At 34.3% G+C, this 22,416-nt stretch overlaps 1 protein-coding gene across 1 annotated transcript in view; it reads right to left on the reverse strand.

Annotated features, from left to right (window-relative positions):
* The window catches only part of CCDC172 (coiled-coil domain containing 172), a 56,595-nt gene extending 38,267 nt beyond the window's left edge, over positions 1–18,328 (reverse strand). Inside the window, exons 1-5 of the mRNA XM_023224209.1 lie at positions 18,149–18,328; positions 17,661–17,805; positions 17,364–17,449; positions 1,621–1,737; positions 291–456 (exon numbers count right to left, since the gene is read on the reverse strand). Of these exons, the coding sequence (XP_023079977.1) occupies positions 291–456; positions 1,621–1,737; positions 17,364–17,449; positions 17,661–17,739 (448 nt within the window). The 5' untranslated portion in view covers positions 17,740–17,805; positions 18,149–18,328. The remainder of the gene's footprint in view (positions 1–290; positions 457–1,620; positions 1,738–17,363; positions 17,450–17,660; positions 17,806–18,148) is intronic.
* Positions 18,329–22,416: the final 4,088 nt, after the last annotated feature.

Here is a 22,416-nt window from a genome sequence, read left to right on the forward strand (position 1 = left end):
TCCTCCAGTGTTTACTTTTATATCTTCAAGACCTAGAACAGTGCCTATCACATAATAGATATTTATTTCTTAAATGAATGACCAAATGCTCATGTCACATTTACTTCTAAATCATTTGAAACTGCTCACAATAGAAGATACATTCTTCATTAGATCAATTAAAGTAAAAGAATTGCTATGCAGTAACCCAATTTGCTCATGAAAAAGTTAAATTTTTGGAAAATTCATTCATTCAAAATAAGTTATTTTCATTAATGCAAGACAAATGAGGTGATAATATTTATTCATACCACTTTTCAAAATGTTTGCTTGGTTTTCTAAGTCAGATATTTCAATCTTGACATTTTCTTTCATCAAAAGCTCTCTTTTCTTTGTTAGTTCATACTCATTATTAAAGTCTGTAATTTCCTTAAAAAATCTGTCTTCCTCCTCTATCATTTGTTTCTTTATAGCCTCCTGAAAAACACAAATAAAAGATGAAATACAGGTGTTAGTTGTAATTATATTTTTCCTTAATAATTTAAAATGTAATCTTTTGGAATTATTAACAATGAAAGTATATAATTATACTTCCTGGTATTTTGGCAAAAATGTTTTTTTCTCATAGTACTATTAATAAAAAACTGAAGCTATTATATAGTAACAACAATCTTCAGATGAAAGATTTAACCTTAAAGTTTTGGGAGAATTATTGAGGTAGATATCCTACCACTCATCATTATATCTGTTATTTGTATATTAAAATTCAGAATAATATTACATTATATAATTATAACATAAAACTGGAGAGTAAAGTAATTAAATGGCCAAATTGAAAAACTAAACCTTACAGGAAAACAAACAAACAAACAAGGATAGCCAAGAAAACCTTTTAAAATGTGGATGATGAAGGCAAAATTATATATTCACTTCAAAATCAGTTTTAAATAATAGTTTACATTGTATGGAGTATCAACATGGCAGAGAAATAAGAATTTTCAAAAACTGTGGACAATGCAAAAACCTAAACTCTTTGACAATGCTAGAATCTAAACATCACCATATTTTTCTAAGCTATGTCAATCAATTTTAAGCCACATTTTCAACGTGGCCATGTCATTTCAAACCACCAAGTGTTGGTTCTGACTTCAGATATGTATTTTTAATATCTTTAAGTGTATTTTCTTTAAAATGTCAATTAATCATAAGTCATATTTCTAAACTGGCACTGTCATTCAAAACTATTGCTCAGGCTGTTGGCTCTGAGTTAATAGAAAAATATTAACAATATCCATCCTTTTAGCCACATCCATAAATATGCCTAAAGTGTGAAACTTTCTGCCTTTCAAAAGGATTTTATCCAAGGTCTCAATGCTTGAGCAATTCAAATCAGTTCCACTGTTTCTTTTGTGCTTATTACAACTGCAAATAATTGCTATATTACATCACTGCCCATACACTTCTTTCAAACTGTATTACTCTACCAATTGGTTTTAAATAGCACTTAATACTTTCCTGTATCTGAGCAGGACTACCTGCTAATGTGCACATGGATAATTTTCTAAAAGCATACTTAAGTATATTTGAAAACTTTTTTACATAATTAGTGTAATAGATTTTTCTAGGTGACTGGAAACTTACAAAGGTTTGAAGAAGCATATTCCTATGGTTTGTAATTTCACTGTACTGTTTTTCTAAGGCATTTTCATGAGTTTTCAAAAGCTGTAAGAGGAAGGATTTTTCAAAAAACTGTTGAACCTTCAAAGTACAAAAACAGAAATCAGAATAAAACAATTCATTAGACATTTTAGAGTGCCTTAGGTAACAGATTTGTCTAGTATAAAATATATTCTCTATTAATCTTTAAAATGCAAAATAAAATCAGCATCAAACATCTTATTTTATATACACTATCTTGTATTATTTTGTAAGTACTTTATAGTTACAATTTTATAATCTCTTCCCCCAATAAGACTATAGGCTCCTCAAGGGCAGAGAATGTGCTTTCTTTTTCCTCTCGATACCTAGAAAAATTCTTAGCTTAGGTACTAAAACTTTTCAATACACACATTGAAATCTGCTTTAAGACTGTTTGTTTTTAAATAACAAGTTTCTATTTTCACAGCTTATAAGGAATACATGAATGAATAAATCGTGTACATAATATGACTAATAAAATAATAAGATGAACTCTACAAAGCAGAGGCAAAAACCCAGTCCCATGATTATAGTTATATCAAATGGGTTTTGAGAACTCATTTTTTATTTTAATACTTCATTTGGTTCTAAGTAGCAAAAGGTATAATAAACATTAATGTTAGACATGCAACTGTTATTTCATTTGGACCTTAAAAAATAACATCTCCTGAGAGATGAATATTGAAACGAAGTCAGGAAGCTTTAATATATAAAAGCTAAAAATGATGCTGGACTGGAAATACTGTAATTTTTCTACTATGTTCAGTACTAGCCCTCATAAGAAAGCATCATTTCCAGGTTGGGGCTGTTCCCATCTCTATAGAGAAAAGAAAAAGGACATAAATTCAACTTAAATTGCAGAAAGCAAGATTTATGGTAGTTATAAGAACTTCCTCAAGGTGAGAGACAGGTTGTGAAATCTCTGTCCCAGAAGATATTGAATAGTAAAGAGCTTAGAAATAGTCTAGTCCAGAGGCAAAAGGGTTGGCTTAAGAGACAGTTTGAAATACTATGGCTAAAATGTCCTAGAAATATTGACATTTAAAAAGTAGCTGAAATAAAATAGAAAATATGATCTTACATTTATGTAAAATCGTAGCCCATCTGCCCATATCTTCAGTACTTGGTACTGTTTTCATCAACCCGATTTTAAGAAAGGCATCGACAGAGAAAGATTAGAGAGGTACAATTCACATAATCAAAGGAACTGAGATCACATTTTAAAGATTAGGGGAAGGAATAATAGGGTGGTTAGTATTTTCTGTCTCAGAAGACAGAAATTAGAAAACATACGGCCAAATCTATAAAATAATGTAGAAATTTGTAACAAGGGTAAACTACAGTATGATCTTGAAATCCACCACATTTTTTTAGAATAAAATATATTTCGTGACTATTTAATACTTATTAAGTAAATGAGAATAAAATGAGGTCCAGAGAAGTTAAACACCTTAACAAAGGCTGTATAACTAATTAGAGGCAAATCCAGGATTAAAATCCAGGTCTTCTGCCTTTCTTTCTTCTAAATCATGATGTTCACATGGAAATGTCAGAACTATTTCAAAGTAATGAAAAGGTAATTCTAGAGCTAAAAAGGGACTTCAAGGTGTGATAATGAGTTGAAAATATATAAGTTTAATACACATTTAAGGAAATTACCAAATCCTAGATCCACCCGAGCTTACTGAGAAGGGTGTTTGCAGTATATACCTAACTCTGAGTTACTGTTGTTGACATTGCCCAGGAATGTCCACAAAAAATGCTTTAAAGACCAAATAATGAGCTGGATAAATGTGGGTTTAATCTACTGAGGTATTTCAAGTATGGTACCCTTTAGAAACACAATTTATGAATTGTAAGTCCATGTATACCACTGGTCTGTTGTAAAAGACCTATGTCAAACCCAGAACTCAAAAATGAGGAAAATATTACTTACTAAACTAACAAATTTCTAAATCGGACTTAAGCAAATCTATTATTCAAATTCAGAAAAGCCTTATGTTAAGGACTCAGAAATTAAGGTGCTATGTTTCAGCTATCAATGATTAAGAGCTTAAATTACCACTGAGCCCATGTCTTCTTTCTTAAAAGGGAGAATAACCAGTATTAAGAAGAGCTAGGCGACATATTGGCACTTAACCAGAATATTTTACCATTACCTAAAAAATGAAATCTATATACCAAAAACTAAAAAGTAGACAGCTGTTCTAAAGATTTATAAAAAGGGCACATCCATAATTTTCGTCTTCCCTAAAATTTTATGTAAATCATCCATTTTAAGTTCTCTCCTTCTGTTTTTATTTTTAGTATTAGTTTATCTCCTCTTCATTCCCTTTTTGTCTTACCTTCCGTCTTTATCATTTACTTCCATATTTGCCTCTTTTAATCCAGATCTAAAGAGGCCCAGAGAGTCAATAACTACAGAAAGATTATGGTACATTAATCTTCAAATTTACATAGGATCTATGGTTAAAAAATGTTAATACAAAAAGTCTTGGTAAGTATGAGAAGTAGAATGATGGAGAAAGCGGCAGGAGTTTGGGAAAGTTAAAGTCAGGAACGACAAGAATAGAGGCCTATAATATACTGCTTCACATTGTTAAGGACATCAATAGATCAAGGTTGCAGAAGCTAGATAAGGCCTATATTGTTAATATATTGACTTTATATTTTAGTGGAACTAACAACAACAACAAAAAAAGCTTTTGAATCTGCCCAGTTCCTCATTGTTAAGTATAAGTTACTAACTCTTCAGAAATAAAAGAGCTTTTCATAGTCTCCTGTTCGTAGAATGTTTCAGATGGTTCTTTTTGTTCTTATTGTTGTCCCAACTGATTTAACTTATTTTTTATGTTCCTGTGTTTGAAAACTAAATATACTGATATGTAAAATTTAAGTAAATATTCCAAATATAACCCTGAATGTATTGATAGGATCAAAAGATGAATAAATAATCATCAGAAAATCCTCTTACCTCTTTTTTGTTACAAAGGTAATGGGTGGAGATCAGAGTTGGGGAGATAATACATAAAATGTTAGAGTGTGATATAAAAATATTTCTAAACATATCTGAGTCAGGTTTGAACTGAGACATATTTTATGTCTATGTAGCTTGAACCATTTATTTTATAGTAAATAAAAACTTAAAAATCCATTGCTTCTGTGTCCTAAGTTATCCACTAAGATCCCAAAAGAATACAGACAATATAAAGAAAAGGGTGAGAAGTTCCTAATGGCAGTGATAAAATTTTCTCTTTTTCATTTCTATCTGATCTCCTACTAGAAATGAAAAAATACATTTGCATATAGCCTTAAAGTGATAGGCCGGGTGCGGTGGCTCACACCTCTAATTTGGGAGGCTAAGAAGGGCGGATCACCCGGTCAGGAGTTTTGAGACCAGCCTGGCCAACATGGTGAAACCCCCCTCTACATATCAGCCAGGTCAGTGGGGGCACCTGTGATCCTGGCTACTCAGGAGGCTGAGGCAGGAGAATCTCTTGAACCCAGGAGGCAGAGGTTGCAGTGAGTCAAGATTGTGCCATTGCACTCCAGCCTGGGCAATGAGAGTGAAACTGTCTCAAAAAAAAAAAAAAAAAAAAAAAGTTATATTCTAGAATCTGGAATCAAATAGCCAAGCTTTGTAAGAAAATATTACTGTTTTGGAAAATTCTAATTTATAGTAATGCCAACTCCCTGGTTAATTCTGCTTCTCTCAGCAATAAAGACTGTTTTTCCTTTCCTTGTTTTATTCCTCTTGGGATATTTGATTTTTTAATGGAACTTATAGTTTTCCCAGTGAGCTGACTTATCTGGTCAACTAGGTCAGTTTCCAGCAAAGCCATGATTTGTGACTTTTCACTACTCTTGCTGTCTGGGTGCCTTTAGGTATTTTTCTGCCAGGAGAACTTAAAGATTGAAAATGACATAGGATTTAAAATTAATGTTAGGGTCCAAGCTAGCAAAGTACATAGGTCCTCTTTGTTGTGGTTGCTGTTGTTAAAAATAACCTCAGCCTTGAGGAACTGACATTTTGCGGATTAAATACTCTGCCCCATAGCATAATAGGCAACTTTACATTTAAAAAAAACTAAGAGTTATGTAGAAAATTTCATATTCCTAAAATCATAACAATTGGGGAAAATATATCATTATTATGACAACATGATAAAAGACATTCTAAATACTAAGGTACATTAATGAATATTGTATTGATAGCAGACATTAAGGTTTTTATAAAAAAGATCTCTCTTTATACTTTTCCAAATCACAAAGGCAATGCTTAAAGAATAACTTACTATGACATAGTAATCCTAATATAGTTAGCAAGGAAGAAAATAACCGCCTGACAATGGCTTATAAGGCTTTACCTGATTTTCACCTCCTCACTCCCCCTCCAGCCACCTCTCCTATCAGTCACCTCCTCACTTGCCCCATTCCAGCCACAGTGGCCTTATTATTATTACATATGTATCATATATAATATATACAATATCACATACAATATACACTACATACTATTATACAAACTATAATGCATATATTTATACATATTAAATATTGTATACAAATAAATATTTTTGTTGTTGTTGAAATGGAGTCTTACTCTGTCACCCAGGCTGGAGTGCAGTGGCACGATCTTGGCTCACTGCAACCTCTGCCTCATGGATTCAAGCAATTCTCCTGACTCAACCTCCAGGGTAGCTGGGATTACAGGGGCACACCACCATGCCTGGCTAATTTTTGTATTTTTAGTAGAGACAGGGTTTCACCATGTTGGCCAGGCTGGTCTCGAACTCCGGACCTCAGGTGATCCACCCGCCTAGGCTTCTCAAAGTGCTGGGATTATAGGTGTTAGCCACCACACCTGGCCCCATTATTATATATTAATCCAAGAAAATGTATAGATAAACTGTGAAGAAATTTAAAAAAAGGGTTTCGTAAAGAAGCTATTAACAAAATAAATACCAAAATCTATTCTAGTTAACAACAACAAACAGAAAAAAGCATGGAAAATATCCCATTCGTGACAGCAAAACCAAGACAAACAAAATACACAAATAAGAAATATCTGAGACCTGTATGAAAAACTTCTACTGAGGAACATAAAAGAAAACCCGAATAAACAGAAAAATATGTTATATTCTTAAATGTGACTCAGACTTATAAAGACATCAATTCTTCATAAATTACAACATGAAATTAGTGCAATCTTAATGAAAATTCCAATGATTTTGGTTCTTTTTTAATTTGACAAAATGATTTTCAAATTTATCCAGAAATATAAACCACGAAAAGAATCAGGAAAATTCTGAAAAAGAAATTACCCTTCCAGAGAGTCAAAGATATTTTAAAGCTAATATATTTAAGCCAATAATACACTGGTGCCAAAACAAATAGATTGATAAAGTAGTATAGAATATATAACACAGATACAAGTATAGACATACGCATGCACATGCACACCACTGTATCATAAAGACAGTGTATGTCTGATCAATGGCGAACATGTGACATTTACTCAGGTGACAACATTTTTCTTTAAAATATTAAAAAAAAGAAAACCACTATAAAAGTATTAGAAAAAGATATTGTTTAAAATCTTGGAATGGGACAGGCTTTCCCAAGCCTAGAATGGATTCAGAAACAAACTAAAACATTAAAAATTCTAGCAACACAAAACTCTAAACTTTTACTAGAAATCACGTCATAAAAAGCCAAGATACAAATAATAAAGTTTGCAACAAATGATAAAGAAAGAATATCTGTAATAAAAAGCTAGATGCCAACCAGAAAAGACTAGAACAGGATAGAAATAGGTAAATACACATACAAATTAAAAATACTAAGTTAAAAAATTCAAATTAAAACTAAAAAGATGTCATTTTTATATTTGTAAAACATGTTAATTTCTAGTGTATGAGTAGTAAAACTGTGAGAATAACACTGGAACAACTTTTCTGGAGGACAATTTAAAAATAATCAAAGCCTTAAAAATTATAGACCCATTGACAGAGCAATTTGATTTCTAAGGCTTCACCCTAAAAAGCCAGGATAAGTGCACAAAGATGTACGTATACAATTATCACTGCAATGATGATAGAAAGAAACAGTAATTTATTAATACAATAGTAAATACTTATCACTAGGAAATTAAATATAGTATAACATATAATGGAATACTATGCAGCAATTAAAATTGCTTATATATATATATATTTGCTCAAATGTCTAGGTTACACTAAATAGAAAAAAGCAAATTATTTAAGAAAAATATAAATGCATTAAAACAATTTTGAAAGAAAGCCTATGAAAATGTTAACTGTGTGGTGGAATTATAGGTGATTTTCACTCTATTTTTTGCCAATTTCTATTTTTGGAATAATTTGCAATAAATAAACACTACTTTTATAAAGAGTTAAAACAATAAAACTATTTTAATTTTGAAAAGTAATCTACTACATGTTCACCAAATATAATGGTAGAAGGTCTCAGAATTTCCCAGGAATAAAACCCACTCTTCCAGTAGGAACATAAGCAAGAAATCTCAGTAAAGATGGGGAGAAGCAGGACCTCAGAATTAAAGGAATATTTTAGAGTAATAATCTGATCCGTTTGCTCACTGTGGTGGTCACATCTCTCCCTTTCCTTCCCCTGTCTCTTTTGGGAGGAATTTTTAACCAGAAGAAATTAGACTATATTTGAAATCATGGAACTCATCTGAACAAAGGAAACTGAGGTATACAGCCTTTCAACTTATCTTGAAGTATTAATTCAGGCAATAACAATCCATGAGACCATATATACAGCAAAGCCTACATGAGAAAGTCTTCCTATCAGCATGAGCTCACAGGCACAACTGTAAGTCACCAGCTGCCTTTGATCCTTTCCACTCACCTTTTCAGAACTCACCTCTTGTTCCAAAGTCCAAAGTCAACTCTTTTCAAAATAACCCCTAAACTGCAAAAATTATTATTCCTCTTTTCCTCAAATAAAACTCCTATTCCTCCAAAGCTGCCCATCTCAGTGAAATAGTAATCTGATTAGGGAAAGATGAGCAAAGCACAAATACTGACCGGTCAAGAACATTTTGTAATACTTTTTAATCTGAAAGACTCTTCCTGGGGAGCAACTTTAAAGTAACATAACTTCCGTGTATTTGGCAACTCAGGTGGCAGTACCGTACCTTACCTATCACCACACCTTTTAGGATATAAAACAAAGGGATCCTGAGGTAGAACATCTTTATTCATGCACTTCTTTTCATGGAAGAACTATAAAATGTCACACATTCTTTAAAACATACATCTTCCTCAACAAATAAGAAAACCTGGCACATATGCAAGAAATAATCATATCTCAGTCAAGTAAAGCTATACTACAACAACATTAGAAATTGGGCCGGGGGTACTCACATCAGCTTGTCCATCAGCTTTAGCTCTAAGAAAGTAGTTGATTCTTCCAGTATTCAAGAAAATGAAAACAGGATGAAAAACAATTTATACATTGCATTTATGGGCAAATTGCAGTTCTGAACAAATCTCACAGAATAACAACATGAACCCTATGAAAAATACTGTAAATAGAAGAGATAAAGAGAATTATCCAAAAGATTACAGTGAAGAGCACAGGATGAAAAAAAAATTATAATCAATTACTTACTATTCTTAAGAGGATGCAAACAAAGACATGTCCACTAGTAAACAAGAGCAAGGAAGGACATAGCAGAAAAAGATAAAACAAAACAAGCTGAGACTTTTAAAAAGGCAAAAAATTAAAGTGTTATAAAAAGAGAAGACAACACATGATTTAAATTTGCAGAGAGCATTAAATAAACTAATACTGTAAAAGACAGAATCAGGGATGTAAAGTATACAAAGTTTTCCCAGACTTCTGAGGACTCAACTCAGAGAAAAGAGAAAAAAGACCTTCCAAATTATAAGAAATGGGTGTATTGAAAACAAACTCTATGTGGCCGGGCGCGGTGGCTCATGCCTGTAATCCCAGCACTTTGGGAGGCTGAGGCGGGCAGATCACAAAGTCAAGAGATCGAGACCATCCTGGCTAACACGGTGAAACCCCATCTCTACAAAAAATACAAAAATATTAGCTGGGCACGGTGATGGGTGCCTGTAGCTCCAGCTACTTGCGAGGCTGAGGCAGAATGGTGTGAACCTGGGAGGCAGAACTTGCAGTGAGCCAAGATCGCGCCACAGCACTCCAGCCTGGGTGACAGAGCAAGACTTCGTCTCAGAAAAACAAACAAACAAAAAAAGAAAACAAACTCTATGAAATAATAGCTGAGGTTAAAATGGAAGGCTCACCCTTGTACCAGAAAAAAAAATAGATATATCTGTACCAAATTGGGAACTACAGATTGTTTAAAATCATAAAAGCAATCAGGGAAGAAAACCAAACCTAACAGGTTACCTTAAAAAAGGATTTTTAAAAACGAGGTTGACTTCAATACTTCTGCATTAATAAATTTCAGAATATGATAGTGCTAGATCCATAAAATGTTGTAAAAAAAGGTTTGACTCAGTAATTCTGTAAAGACAAGTTTTCATGCAAGTGTGAGGATAACAGAAATTTCAGATATTAATACCTTAGAAGATCTATTATTCACAAATTCCTCCTACAAAATTACTTAAACAATTACACAGACTCATCAAAAAACACATAAAAAATAAGAACCCAAAAATGACAATGTGAGGCACTGAAGAATTTTATAGTGCAGAATTATGGTTAATATGGCAGTAAAAGCAAAAGTAGAAAGGACTTAGTTTTTACCCCAAACACAGAGAAATGCTAGATACAATCTAACTATGTTTAAAATATTATTTACAAAGCTAAGCAGAAAGGAAGAGAGGGAAATCTTCACGCAAGAAACAAAGAGACAGCTCACGGTAAGGATGGTGTGTTAAAATTCAAACTCACAGGAGCATCTTTCAGAAAGGATACAGGCATTAGGGATTAGGCTTTAAATGCCCACATAAGAACAAAAATCACAGGCAAAGAGAGCCAGGGTTGGACTCACTGTACTGTCAGGAATTGAGAAATATCTATGCCAGTTACAAAAGATGGATAACAAACTCCACCTGTTGCCCTAGAGATGCAGCGTGTAAGTGAGCTATATCCCATTGAGCCGTGAGTGGAAAAGGACTCATATCCTGTGAATCTGAACCCTGAGCCTAATCTGTGGATGGGAGTAAGATTCAAAATCTCTTATCCATACAGTGCAGAAATCCTGAGCTCAGAATTTAACATAAAAACTGGTCCTTAACAGGGAAAACCTGCGAGGCCCTGGCAGCAGGGGTAAAACTGCTTCTTAGGGACATCTTTTCTATCAAAGGAATATGTCGAACAGCCAGGAAAGATAAGTTCTTCTAAAGATAGGTTCAATAAAATAAAATCAATAAATTCTTAAAGTTAATAAGAAAATCTACCACCATGTAAGAAAGGCATCAAATCAAACAAGTAGAATTCAAGGCAGAGGAAAACAGAAAATAGAATTCTATGAGAAAAATTTTAAATTAATTTATTCATTCACTAAATGTCTGTTTAATACCTACTATCATTCAGGCACTGTTCTAGATGCTGGGATAACAGCTGTGAACAAAATAGATTAATTTCTATCCCTTGTGGAGCTTACATTCCACTGCAGGGAGACAAATAATAAGCAGATCAATATAAAACATGCCAAGAGGTGGTACGTATTACACAGCATAGAGAGAGGGAGAGATGGTAATGCTATTTTATATAGGAAGTTCAGGGAAGGGCCTCTACAGAGACAGGGACTCAAATTTTTGGGTCTTTTGACCTCTTCATAGTCTAAAAAATTATTGAGTTTTCTTTTTGTTTGATTGTTTTCATGAATCATATCTAGAAATATTTTTGGTATCAAAATTAAAATTGAAAAATTTTTAAACATTAATTTAAGAATAACAATAATCCTATTGCATTTTAAATACCACATCTGTATTTAAAAATTACTTCCCAAAACAAAAGCAAATTAGGAAAAGGAGTTGCATGTAGACTTTTTACAAATCTCATTAACATCTGGCTTAATAGAAGACAGCTGGGACCAGGTTTGGTGGTTCACGCCTGTAATTTCAGAACTTGAGAGACCGAAGTGGGAGGATCACTTGAGGCCAAGAGTTCAAGACAAGACTGGGCAAAATAGCAAGACCCTGTCTCTAGAAAACAATTTTTTTTTAAATTAGCGAGGTAGGGTGGCAGAGGCCTGTAGTCCCAGCTACTCAGGAGGCTGAAGCAGAAGGATCACTTGAGACAAGGAGTTTGAGGTTGCAGTGAACTGTTATTGTGCCACGGAGCTCCAATCTGGGTGACAGAGTGACACTCTGTCTCTTAAAAATAAATAAATAAAAACAAATTAAAAATTAAAAAAGAAGACAGCTGGACTCTCATATCTACTTCTACACAATCTTTTGTAGTATGTTTTTCAATTGTAGAATAGGGAGTGCACAGATACATAGTTGGAAATGATTGTGCATATTCTTCTTTGATACTATATCAAAATTCACCATGTGGTGGCTCCTTAAACGTTAGTTGCAATGTGGAATCTGAAACCATTTCAATGAACTTTTCATTCTATGTTATAATAAAATCCATTGGTCTAGATTGCACTTTGAGTCTACCTTTTCTCTGTGCACTTTTCTCTGTGCACAGTTTTGTAACTTTATACATTACTCACTGCTTCCCTGAATTATGCAGATCCTCCAAATGTTGATATATTTCATAATATGCTTTCAAAAGTAACATTCTGAAACATTTTGAAACATACTGTTTCAAAAGTAACATTTACATTCATTAATATCACTAACCAACTCACCAGAAAAATCTTTAAGTACCAGGAAGCTGCCAAGCTTATGGTGACAGATAGATAGGAATCCTCCAAAATTCTAATTTTTGTTTGAAAGCTTACATATTATCATTGGCAAAATAAGAAGAAGAATGTCAGATGTTTGCCTTGACATTTTAGGCTTACTTCATTTATTTTTGAGAAAATTTTTGCCAAACACCCAAATCTAAATAACTACAACTTGACTGTCAATTATCTAAGTAAAAATGATGTTTCAGAAAAAGAAGAGCTAGCTCATACTGCATTTCAAACAACTGCACACATGCTCTCCCTTGAGACAATCGTAGCACTTTGGAATACAAAAGTATTTTAGGTATACTTCCCATGTAATCGTATACAATATTGAAAATGAATATACTCAATGATCAGTTTCAATAAAATATCTTTGACAATTCAATCAAAGCATTAAGTAAAACTAGCAGTTTTTGTTTTCTTACTGAGGGTGCACGGCAGTGAAGAATACAATGACTACTAGTACTGTTTGGTGCCACTGCCTCGATTTGTGTTAAGGCGCTAACAGTTTTACTCACCGCAGTTTTTGCACTGTCAATGTGTGCATTAGCACAGTGAAAATGGCAAATGGTACCTTTGTATAGTATTATCATAAAAAAGCTTGACCTTACAAACTCCCTGAAAGTGTCTTGGGGACCCCTTTAAACTCAGAGATCACATTTTAAGAATAATACTCTAAGGTGACAACTGAGCAGAGACTTAGGCTAACCAACCATCAAGATTTGCATGGGGCTGTCCTAATGTTAGCACTAAAAGTTCCACATGGGAAGATCTAAATGAAGTGAGTGTGCATGACAGAGTAACAGCTAAGGGAATCAGCATTTCAAGCAGACGAAACAGCTAGTGCAAAGGCCTTGGGGTCAAAGAATGATTCGCATATTCAAGAAATAAACAGCCCAGTACCAAGGTTCACATCCCTATAAACCTTACTGTCCTCAGGAAGGTGAGCTACTGGACAACGCCTAATACAATAGTCAAAGGACACTCAGTGACCTCTTTCGCCTACTTCCAAGTTTTGGATAATTACTCATGACAAATGTGATAAGGTTTTCTCTATAGAATTTCATAGAGAAATGGAAACAAGTTTTTTCTTTAAATGAGAACATCAAAAATTTTGAGTTTACAGTTAGGTTTATATCGTTGAAGTTGCTTGATGTTTATCCTGTAATTCAGGAAGAAAGATGTTAAATAATTTATTTGCCAAGTATTCATACTGTGATTTAGCAGTTGCTCAATGAATGTCTGTTGAATAAGTAACTGCCAACAACAAAATTAAATTTAGGTAGGATCTAAATTTTTGTATTAAGTTTAAAGAAAGCAAAAAGTACTTCAATTACAAAACTCCATTTCAATATTATAAATGATAATACTCTGTGATTTTGTTCTTTCTCTAGGAAATACGGTACTAAAGGATATGACTTTGCCTGCTGTTCTGGAGGTTTCCTAACTTTTACCAATTAAAAAAAAAAAAGAACACATACATATTGAGGTAAAGAAGTAGAAGTAAATGGGGCCAGCTTAAGTTACTTTTTTATTTCAATATAATTTTCCTTTAAAATTTTATGAAATATTCTTTTATTATTGTTATGGTGTTTACACAACAAGTTAAAATTGGAAACAGAAAAAGTAAACAAAATATTCACAAAATAACCTCAGATTTTTCTCCATTTACTCCCTGTTAAGGGAATATGGCATTATATTGAGTTTTATGTAACACATTTATAAAAACTAAACGTCAAAATTTTAATTATACGCCATTTTTAAAAATAGAAGAACCTCTTTTAGGCGTTTAAAAGAAACTACCAATGTTCTATGAGTCCTTAATTTTGGTTTGCCCTGTCATCAATACTATACAACTTCTCCTTAACTATCAGAAGTTTTATGTGTATTGGTAAGCACGAATGCAAATCCAGGGCATGTTCTCATTTTTTTGTTTTCATATTACCAAACCTAACCAGGCATAGTGTAGCTGTCCAATTCATAAAGTACTCATACTATATAACCTGAGATTTTTGCAACCATATATTTTAAAAGACTCATTGAGCCCTGAAAGGCAAAGGCTATCATTCAAGTTCTAATTACATGCTATCCAGGTTTTACATAAAAGAAAAAAATGAATACTGTACTTTCCAAATGCATTTATTGACCAGAAGCAACATCCAAAATAAATGCCCCCCAAATTTTCTGAATGTATCACTGTACAATAGCACAAGCACTACTCTATTCAAATTATGTTCTATTAATAGCTTTTCCTTGTGCTGCTACTGTTTGATAAATAGGTCAATAAATGCCAAGTCAAATATTCAAGTAAATATATTTTCATTGTTATTGGCAGACATATAATTAACTCAGAATAAAAGAAACAAGAAATCAATTTAGGATTAGTTCTTCAGTTCTTCCCATTAGTCATTTGCATTATAATTGTGAATTCCACTTTTAAAATCTTTATGCACATATACATACCATCTTGACTATAATATAAATCAAACTATTTCAAGCACAAATTAGTATTGTATGAACAGTGACCTTCATATATTAATTTTATTAGTAAGATACAAATGTATTATTACCCACATATACGAGCTGGCTAAAAAGCAATGCATGCTTATGAAACTGTATTAATTAGTAAGTTCAACAAATGTTTCTAAACAATGGTAGGACTTTTCTCTGTCTTCTTTCTAGCAAAAACAACTGAATCAACATTTTTTAATGTATGTGTATACATCAATGAATTATATTTCCATTTGCAGACAAAACTTTGCTAACAAAGAAAATACTACAGAGTAGTATTAAAAAATACGTTATATCAGGTCAACATCCTCACCAATCCAGGAAAAGTGCATTTTGTACAAAAACTTGTACAAGCAACATTTTAAAAATATTAACCTAAACAAGATATAAAACTTCAGATATATTATATTATACTTGAATTATCATGAAGAAAAATATTTAAAATGAGCTTAAGAAATCTACTTTAATAAAATATGCTGTTACTGTTACTTTCATTATGGTAGTTTGTTTCTGAATTATGTATCGTGGACAAGTCATTTACCTCTCAGTTTCCTCACTCATAAAAAGGGAATAATGATGGGGTCTCATCACAAGATTGCTGTTAGGATTAAAGGAGTTAACAGGAGAAGCATTTAGAACAGTGCCCCTGCATACAGTAAGTGTTCATATTTTGCCCATTACTTCTATTAGCTTCTAGGTACTAATCCTGAAAGTGTCTTAATTCTTTTTCAAGAAAAAGAAAGTTGCACCATAACATTCTTAGTGTTTTGCCCATACCAGCAGCTTTCAGCATTGCTGGTAGCAGCTAGTTTACCTGCTATTCACAGGCAAAACAGGAGGTAGAATCTCACTGAACAAGTTAAGAATCCTATTTTAAAAGACTCTCCTTAGTATCTATCAAACTATTAGTACTCATTAATTCATTCAACACACTACTGTATACTATATACTGTTAGATAACAGGCAGTGGGAATAAAAGATGGATAAGGAAAAAATTCCAGATATGTTGCTCACAAAATAGTGGGGCATACAAACACAAAGTACGTATCATTGTTTAATTTTAAAATTTTACCAAGATGTCTATGGGAAGGCTTTATTGGTGATATTTTAGCAACACCTCGAAAGAAGAGCTGAAATTTGCCGGATGGAGAAATGTTCTCTGTTTCATTCCCAAAAACTGAAAATTCCTCACAGTGATAAGTTAAAATAGACATATTTGAAGCAAACAGACTTCCTCAAACAGACTTCATATTACATGGTGTTTGTTTAGTCCATCATTGGGTACTCACTAAATATTTTTGAATAACTCTGTCCCCACCCATAGCGAGGCCTTCATTGTGGCACACTTAAATAACGTTCTTAGCTTCCTAATTGTCTATTCCCATCTTCCCAATCAGAGCTCAGAAAGATCCTCCTAAAACTACCTTTTTTTTTTTTTTTAAGACAGCGTCTCGCTATGTTGCCCAGGCTGGCATTAAACTGAACAACTGTCTTCTCACCTTAGCCTCCTGAGTAACTGGAACTACAAGCATGTGCCACCATGCTAGGCTACCTAAACCCACTTTTACTGCTCCCTGATCAGAAACTTGCAATGGTTTTCTGCTATTCTCAGATATCAGTCCTTGGCTTTGACTAGATTCCTTTCCCAATATGCGCTGCACATATTTGCCTCCTCCCTCTGTCTGGAATGCTTTTCTCCTACTACTTCCTTCTGTTTGCCTCTTCAAAATTCTACCCATCCTTCAAGAAGCCATCAGACTCTCCTGCTTCTTTTTACAATAACAGAACATTACAAATGCTGCAGGAAAAAGAAACGCTAATGGAAAAGGTATACTTCGGACGCAAGGCATGTCTAAAATGTGGTAGAGAATTTTAACACGAAAGGCAGCGGCTTGTTTGAAATTTACATGCAATTGTCCTATCAACATAGCACACAAATTATTTATCATTCAAAATGTATATACTGCACCAACTACTTAATAAACAAGTACAATAATGATTCTTCTAATGACATTGTGCTCTTTTAAAACCTTAACCATCCCACAAAATGGACAATGAATTCTTCATTACCTTAGTTTATTTAGGGCAAATTCATATTAGAACTGAAGGTGTCACTGGATTCAGAACTTTAAACATCACCAGGCACCATGGAACCAAAACAGCCAGCACAGAGTAATGTGCTTCCTACTTGAAGGACAACTGGTTAAACAGTGAAATATCCCGGAAAAGTCAAGTTAAGGCAGGCTTTTTCAAGTGATAATTAGTATGCTCTACATTTCAATACCTTAGATTCCAGCTTGATTTTCTCTTCATTCAGCTCCTCCGTTGCTTTCTTAATTTTTTCACGACATCTGGTTATTTCCGACCTCACTGTAATAAAAATTAAATCTTTAAACACATCAGTCTTTCTAAAGTCCCCATTTTGGTGGCGTCTGACAAGCCACCTTTCAGCTGTCTTTCCCTCAGCATGGCAAGCAAGCTCCCCTAAGGGCTCTGACCACTGCCTTCGGGATTTCCTTCTCCTCCAAGCACCCAGCACCAGAAGACAAAAGCCCCATGCAAAGGACAGAAATACCCCGACCTTCTCGCATCAAACGGCGACTCTCCTCCGCCTGATGCTCGGTGAAGATGATGTGCTGAAACAGGGACTCCAAGCTCATCTCAGGGCCTGGCTCCTGGGATCCTTTTCTCGCCCTTTAAGTATTTTATAACCAACCCTGAGGATCCTGGAAAGCAGAATAAAGAAGATGGCTTCTTCTAGAACTATTCCCAGCTAGACCTGTCTCTAACTCTCTGTCGCCAGCCCAGCGAGAAGATGGAGGCCGACGCCGGACGGGGTTTGAGGGGTTTGAGGGGTCTGAGGGTCTAGGAACGCTGGCCGCTGCTGCCCGTTCCTGCCCTCAGCCTTTGGTTCCCGTTACAGTTTACAAACCGGGCTTTTCTCCTTCACGCCCTAAAAGGGCAGCTTCATGGTCTGCCTTTTTCCCTGGCGGAACCCCTAACCCAGGCCTCTGTCCCTCCGTGGGTTTGTTTTTTGCTTCGGCGGCAAATAAAAATGGCGGCCAAGGCCTTGGCTTTTGAGGGCGTCTGGGCAGCAGCCATTTCTGTAGTTAGCCTTTCAATCCCAGTCCGCTCTCATTTTAGGAATAATGTCCTCAGGGTGCTCTCTGTCTTTCAACAAAATGGTAAGTGCCAAGAAAATCCAGGGCCAAAACCTTCCCTACGGCTAGAGGCAGTGCTTCAGGTCGGTCTTACCTGTGAGAACTTAAACTACGGCGGCTCATTGGGACCATCCTGTGGTGGGCAGGTTTGCCCTGGGCATGTGAACCCCAAAGGTCTTAGGCCCAATTGGAGTTGGGATGCCCAGTATCCAAGGCGCAAACACTGAATATTGTAAAGTACAAAGTAACTGTGATTCTAAATATAAACTTTTACAAAGTCTTATCCTTTGACGATGGCAAAGACTGCTATAAATGTGCAATGTCTGACATTCCGCCTTAATCATTCCTTTGTAATCAGGGCATATCTTTTTTGTCTGCTTTAAAATTAATCATTGCCTTTTGTAATCAAGCTGCAGTAATATTAACGCTTCAATATCTGCGCAATATGTGTCAGAGACCAAAGTGGTTGCTAATTAAAGCTTAAACATCAAAGGCACCTTTGGGACTTTTGCGTGGGATTTTTTAAATCAAAAATTAAAATATTTTTAGTTTTAGTAGGTTGAAATATTGACATTATAATAAACATTTGACTTTATTTCTGAATGTAAAATTGGCATTGGTTGAACTTTTAAAAGTAATTTGTTATTAGAATGTATTTAAAATTAAATAAAATAAACATTTGACTTTATTTCTGAAGGTAAAATTGACATTGGTTGAACTTTAAAAAGTAACTTGTTAGAATGTATTTAAAATTAAGTGAAATAAGATAAATGTTAATTCTGTCACATCACAATAGGCTTAATTAATATTTCATTAATGCTGCAGTCTAATCAGTTATACATTTTAACCTATTTCAAATTTCTGCCTTAATTTCCATCAAGCTGTTGATGCATAAAACTTAATTCTTTGACTTTATTTTAAAAGAATGAATACTGAAAAGTAACAAAGAAGAAAAGAACTGCCCATAATCATGTCATTTAGAAGTACATATTAGCATTTTACCAATTCCCTTCCAGGTAACCCTCCTCACTCTTCATTTTTCCTTTATAAACTTGAAATTATTGTGAATCAGTAATAATAATTTGTTATTGATTATTTGCTAGGCACTATTTTGAACACTCTGTATCCTTTTGAGATGATTTTTGCTGTCGCCTTCATAGCATAGTTGAGGAAACTGAGGCACAGAACAATTAAGCATATTGCCATAGTTGAGTACCTCATATATGGCAGTGAGAACTGAAACCAAGAAATCTGGAATCAGAAGCCACGAATTTAATTTGGGATTCTGCTCTTTTTCCTCTTATTACATCCCAGACATTTTACCATTTCATTAAAAACTCTTCATAAATATATTTTTATAACTTCATAATCCTCCATCATAGAGAGGCATGTGTAAAATTTAGATGTACCAAAATAAATTTTACTCTTTATCTGTTCAAGAGTGAAAACAAAGCTTAAATTGTGGTTTGAACCATTTTCTTTGAGCACTTGTTTGGAGGCTTATAAACTGTACCACAGTGGCCATCAAAGGAAAGGGCTTCCAGAAGATAAATTATATTATTGATTAATATCACTCCCTTCAGAATTATTTCCCATGAACTTGCACAAGGAACGTCCTCACAAGGAGGCTGGTTTTCAAAAGCATGCTTCTATTTAACATTCCAATTTTATTAGTTGCACTCAAATTCACATGTATTATTTAACATGCTCTTTCTATGCTGAAACTTGGCAGAGTAAAATTTGGGCAGGTCTTTGGGGAGTTCAGTTGCCTCACTTACACAGGAGTATGAAAGAAAGAGCTGCTGGAAATTCAAGAAAGCGGGTATGGGGAGAAATGGCTTCTTCATCGTCTGCAATCATCTTGGCATACCAGAATATTTTGGTGCTTTTAAATCCAAAGCTACACTCTTCTTAGAGTTAACCATACACGTTACCAGGAATTTTACATTTTATTTTGTTTGTTGAAGCAAATATGATTTATATGAGCTCACAACGCAAAGTTTAAGTGTCCTATAATAATAAAAGTGACATATTAAGATAATTAAAAGTACTGTCGTTGTATATCTAGGTTTATTTATACATTTTCTGTAGTGTTAAGATAGTTTTTCTTATAGATATCCATGCTCATTACATTTTATAATGTTCAGGGCAAGAGTAGCATTACTTAAATTTAGGCCAAATAAAAATGGTATACAATGTGGTAAAACTTGGGCATACAGTTTTCTGAAAATGTGCCTTATAATTCTAAAAAAAAGAGATGATTCATTCAACAACTGTTTAATGAGTTTCTGCTATTCATTCAACATATATTATTGAGCATCTCCTATGTGCCATATTAGAGAAAAAACAGCAAGATTTAATAAAGCAGAGCTACATAAAAAAGTATTTTTCTTCCCCCGGATATTTCTAACCTCACTGGAGAATTATTATATTTTTTAGCATTTTGGCAGCCGTATAAACAACTGCTTTCAGATGTTTCAACAGATGTTCTTTAGAAGGAAGGCCAATTATTTGCATTGTAATACACAGATACGATTCTCAGATCCACACCTTCCATCTGTACATGTTTCATTGAATTGCATACCTATGGAATATAAAAGCTGATATCACTCATTGTTTCTCACCTTCAGACTTTTGTTCATAATAACACTAGCACCTGGGTTATTGAGCCATTGATAATTGCTTTGCTAGAAGGCCTTATATAAGACTATACTGCTCTTGTGATTTAAAATGTATTTCCTCTCCTTTCCTAGATTGATGACTTCCCTAAGTTCTAAACCAGGCTTGCAAATACACACTAGCCCAGGGCATATATATTGCAATGGAAATAAGAAAAGTAATTCATTTATTTTATGTTTTGTCTTAGGGCATCTGCCACAAAGAAAAAAAATTATGTGGGTTCAACCAAGTTTAACAATCATTTATTGAGGATCTACTAAGTGTAAAATTCTCTGCTGGGTACTATGGGGAATACAAACTTGAAAAGATACAGACCCTACTTTCCTGGAGGTGATAGTCTACCAAATGGGACATAGTGCGCACAAATAACTCCAAGGCATGCTGTGTTTAAGAGACACAGTATGCACAAATAACGCCAAGGCATGCTGTGTTAAAGAGCATCATCCTTGTGCTTTGGGAATATAGGGGATGGAGTGAGAAGAAGTCTGACGTGGGTGATCTAGGAAGACTATCAGTAGGATATAAAATATGAGCTGAGTTTTAAAGGAGGGTGGTACTTCAACAAATATAAAGTAATGGAGAAAAATAGCAGAATATTGGATGTGGCCAACAGTTGGATGATGTTTAACATGTTTATATATGTGTTTGGAGGACTACTTAATGTTTGTGATCAGGTAAGTGATCAGTCAGAGTTGTTTTATGCAGTCTATTCATGGCAGGAAGTTAGAAGCACTAAAAAGAAAGAGTCTAATGGGTTGATGGGTGCAGCAAACCACCATGGCACATGTATACCTATGTAACAAACCTGCATTTTCTGCACATGTATCCCAGAACTTACAGTATAATTTTTAAAAAAGAGACTAACATGCAGCATGTGTTGAATAGCTCACTGGCAAAGTCCATTCAGGATGCTATAACAAAATGACATAAACTAAACAGCTTAAAAACAATGGAAATGTATTACTTATAGTTCAGGGGGCTATGAAGTCCAAGATCAAGGTGCCAGTGAATTCAATGTCTGGGAGGGCCCATTTCCTTGTCCATAGAAAGGGTATTACTGTATCTTCACATGGTGGGAGGAGCTAGCTAGCATTTTGCTGTCTCTTTTATAAGGACACCAATCCTAATCATGAGGTCCCTGCCCTCACAACCTAATCACCTTCCAAAAGCCTCACCCCTGAATACCATCACCTTAAGAGTTGGGATTTCAGCATATGAATTTGGTGTGGGGATGACACAAACATTCAGGCTATAGCCCTTGCTATGAGACAATAACCATCTGAGACTTTGACGTGTATTAATTCTTTTAATTGACCCAACAACCATAAGAGATTAATGCTTTTATTATTTTGGAGACTGAGGAGACATAGCCAAGTAACTTCTCTAAGGTCACATATAGTAGCTAGGAAGCAGCAGAATGAGAACTTGAATCCTGATGGTCTCTTAAAGCAAAGGCCTTAACCACCTCCCTTTACTGCCTCTAAAAACTAGAGGCAG

Source organism: Piliocolobus tephrosceles, chromosome 9 (genome assembly GCF_002776525.5).
Source record: "Piliocolobus tephrosceles isolate RC106 chromosome 9, ASM277652v3, whole genome shotgun sequence".
Lineage (NCBI taxonomy): Eukaryota > Metazoa > Chordata > Mammalia > Primates > Cercopithecidae > Piliocolobus > Piliocolobus tephrosceles.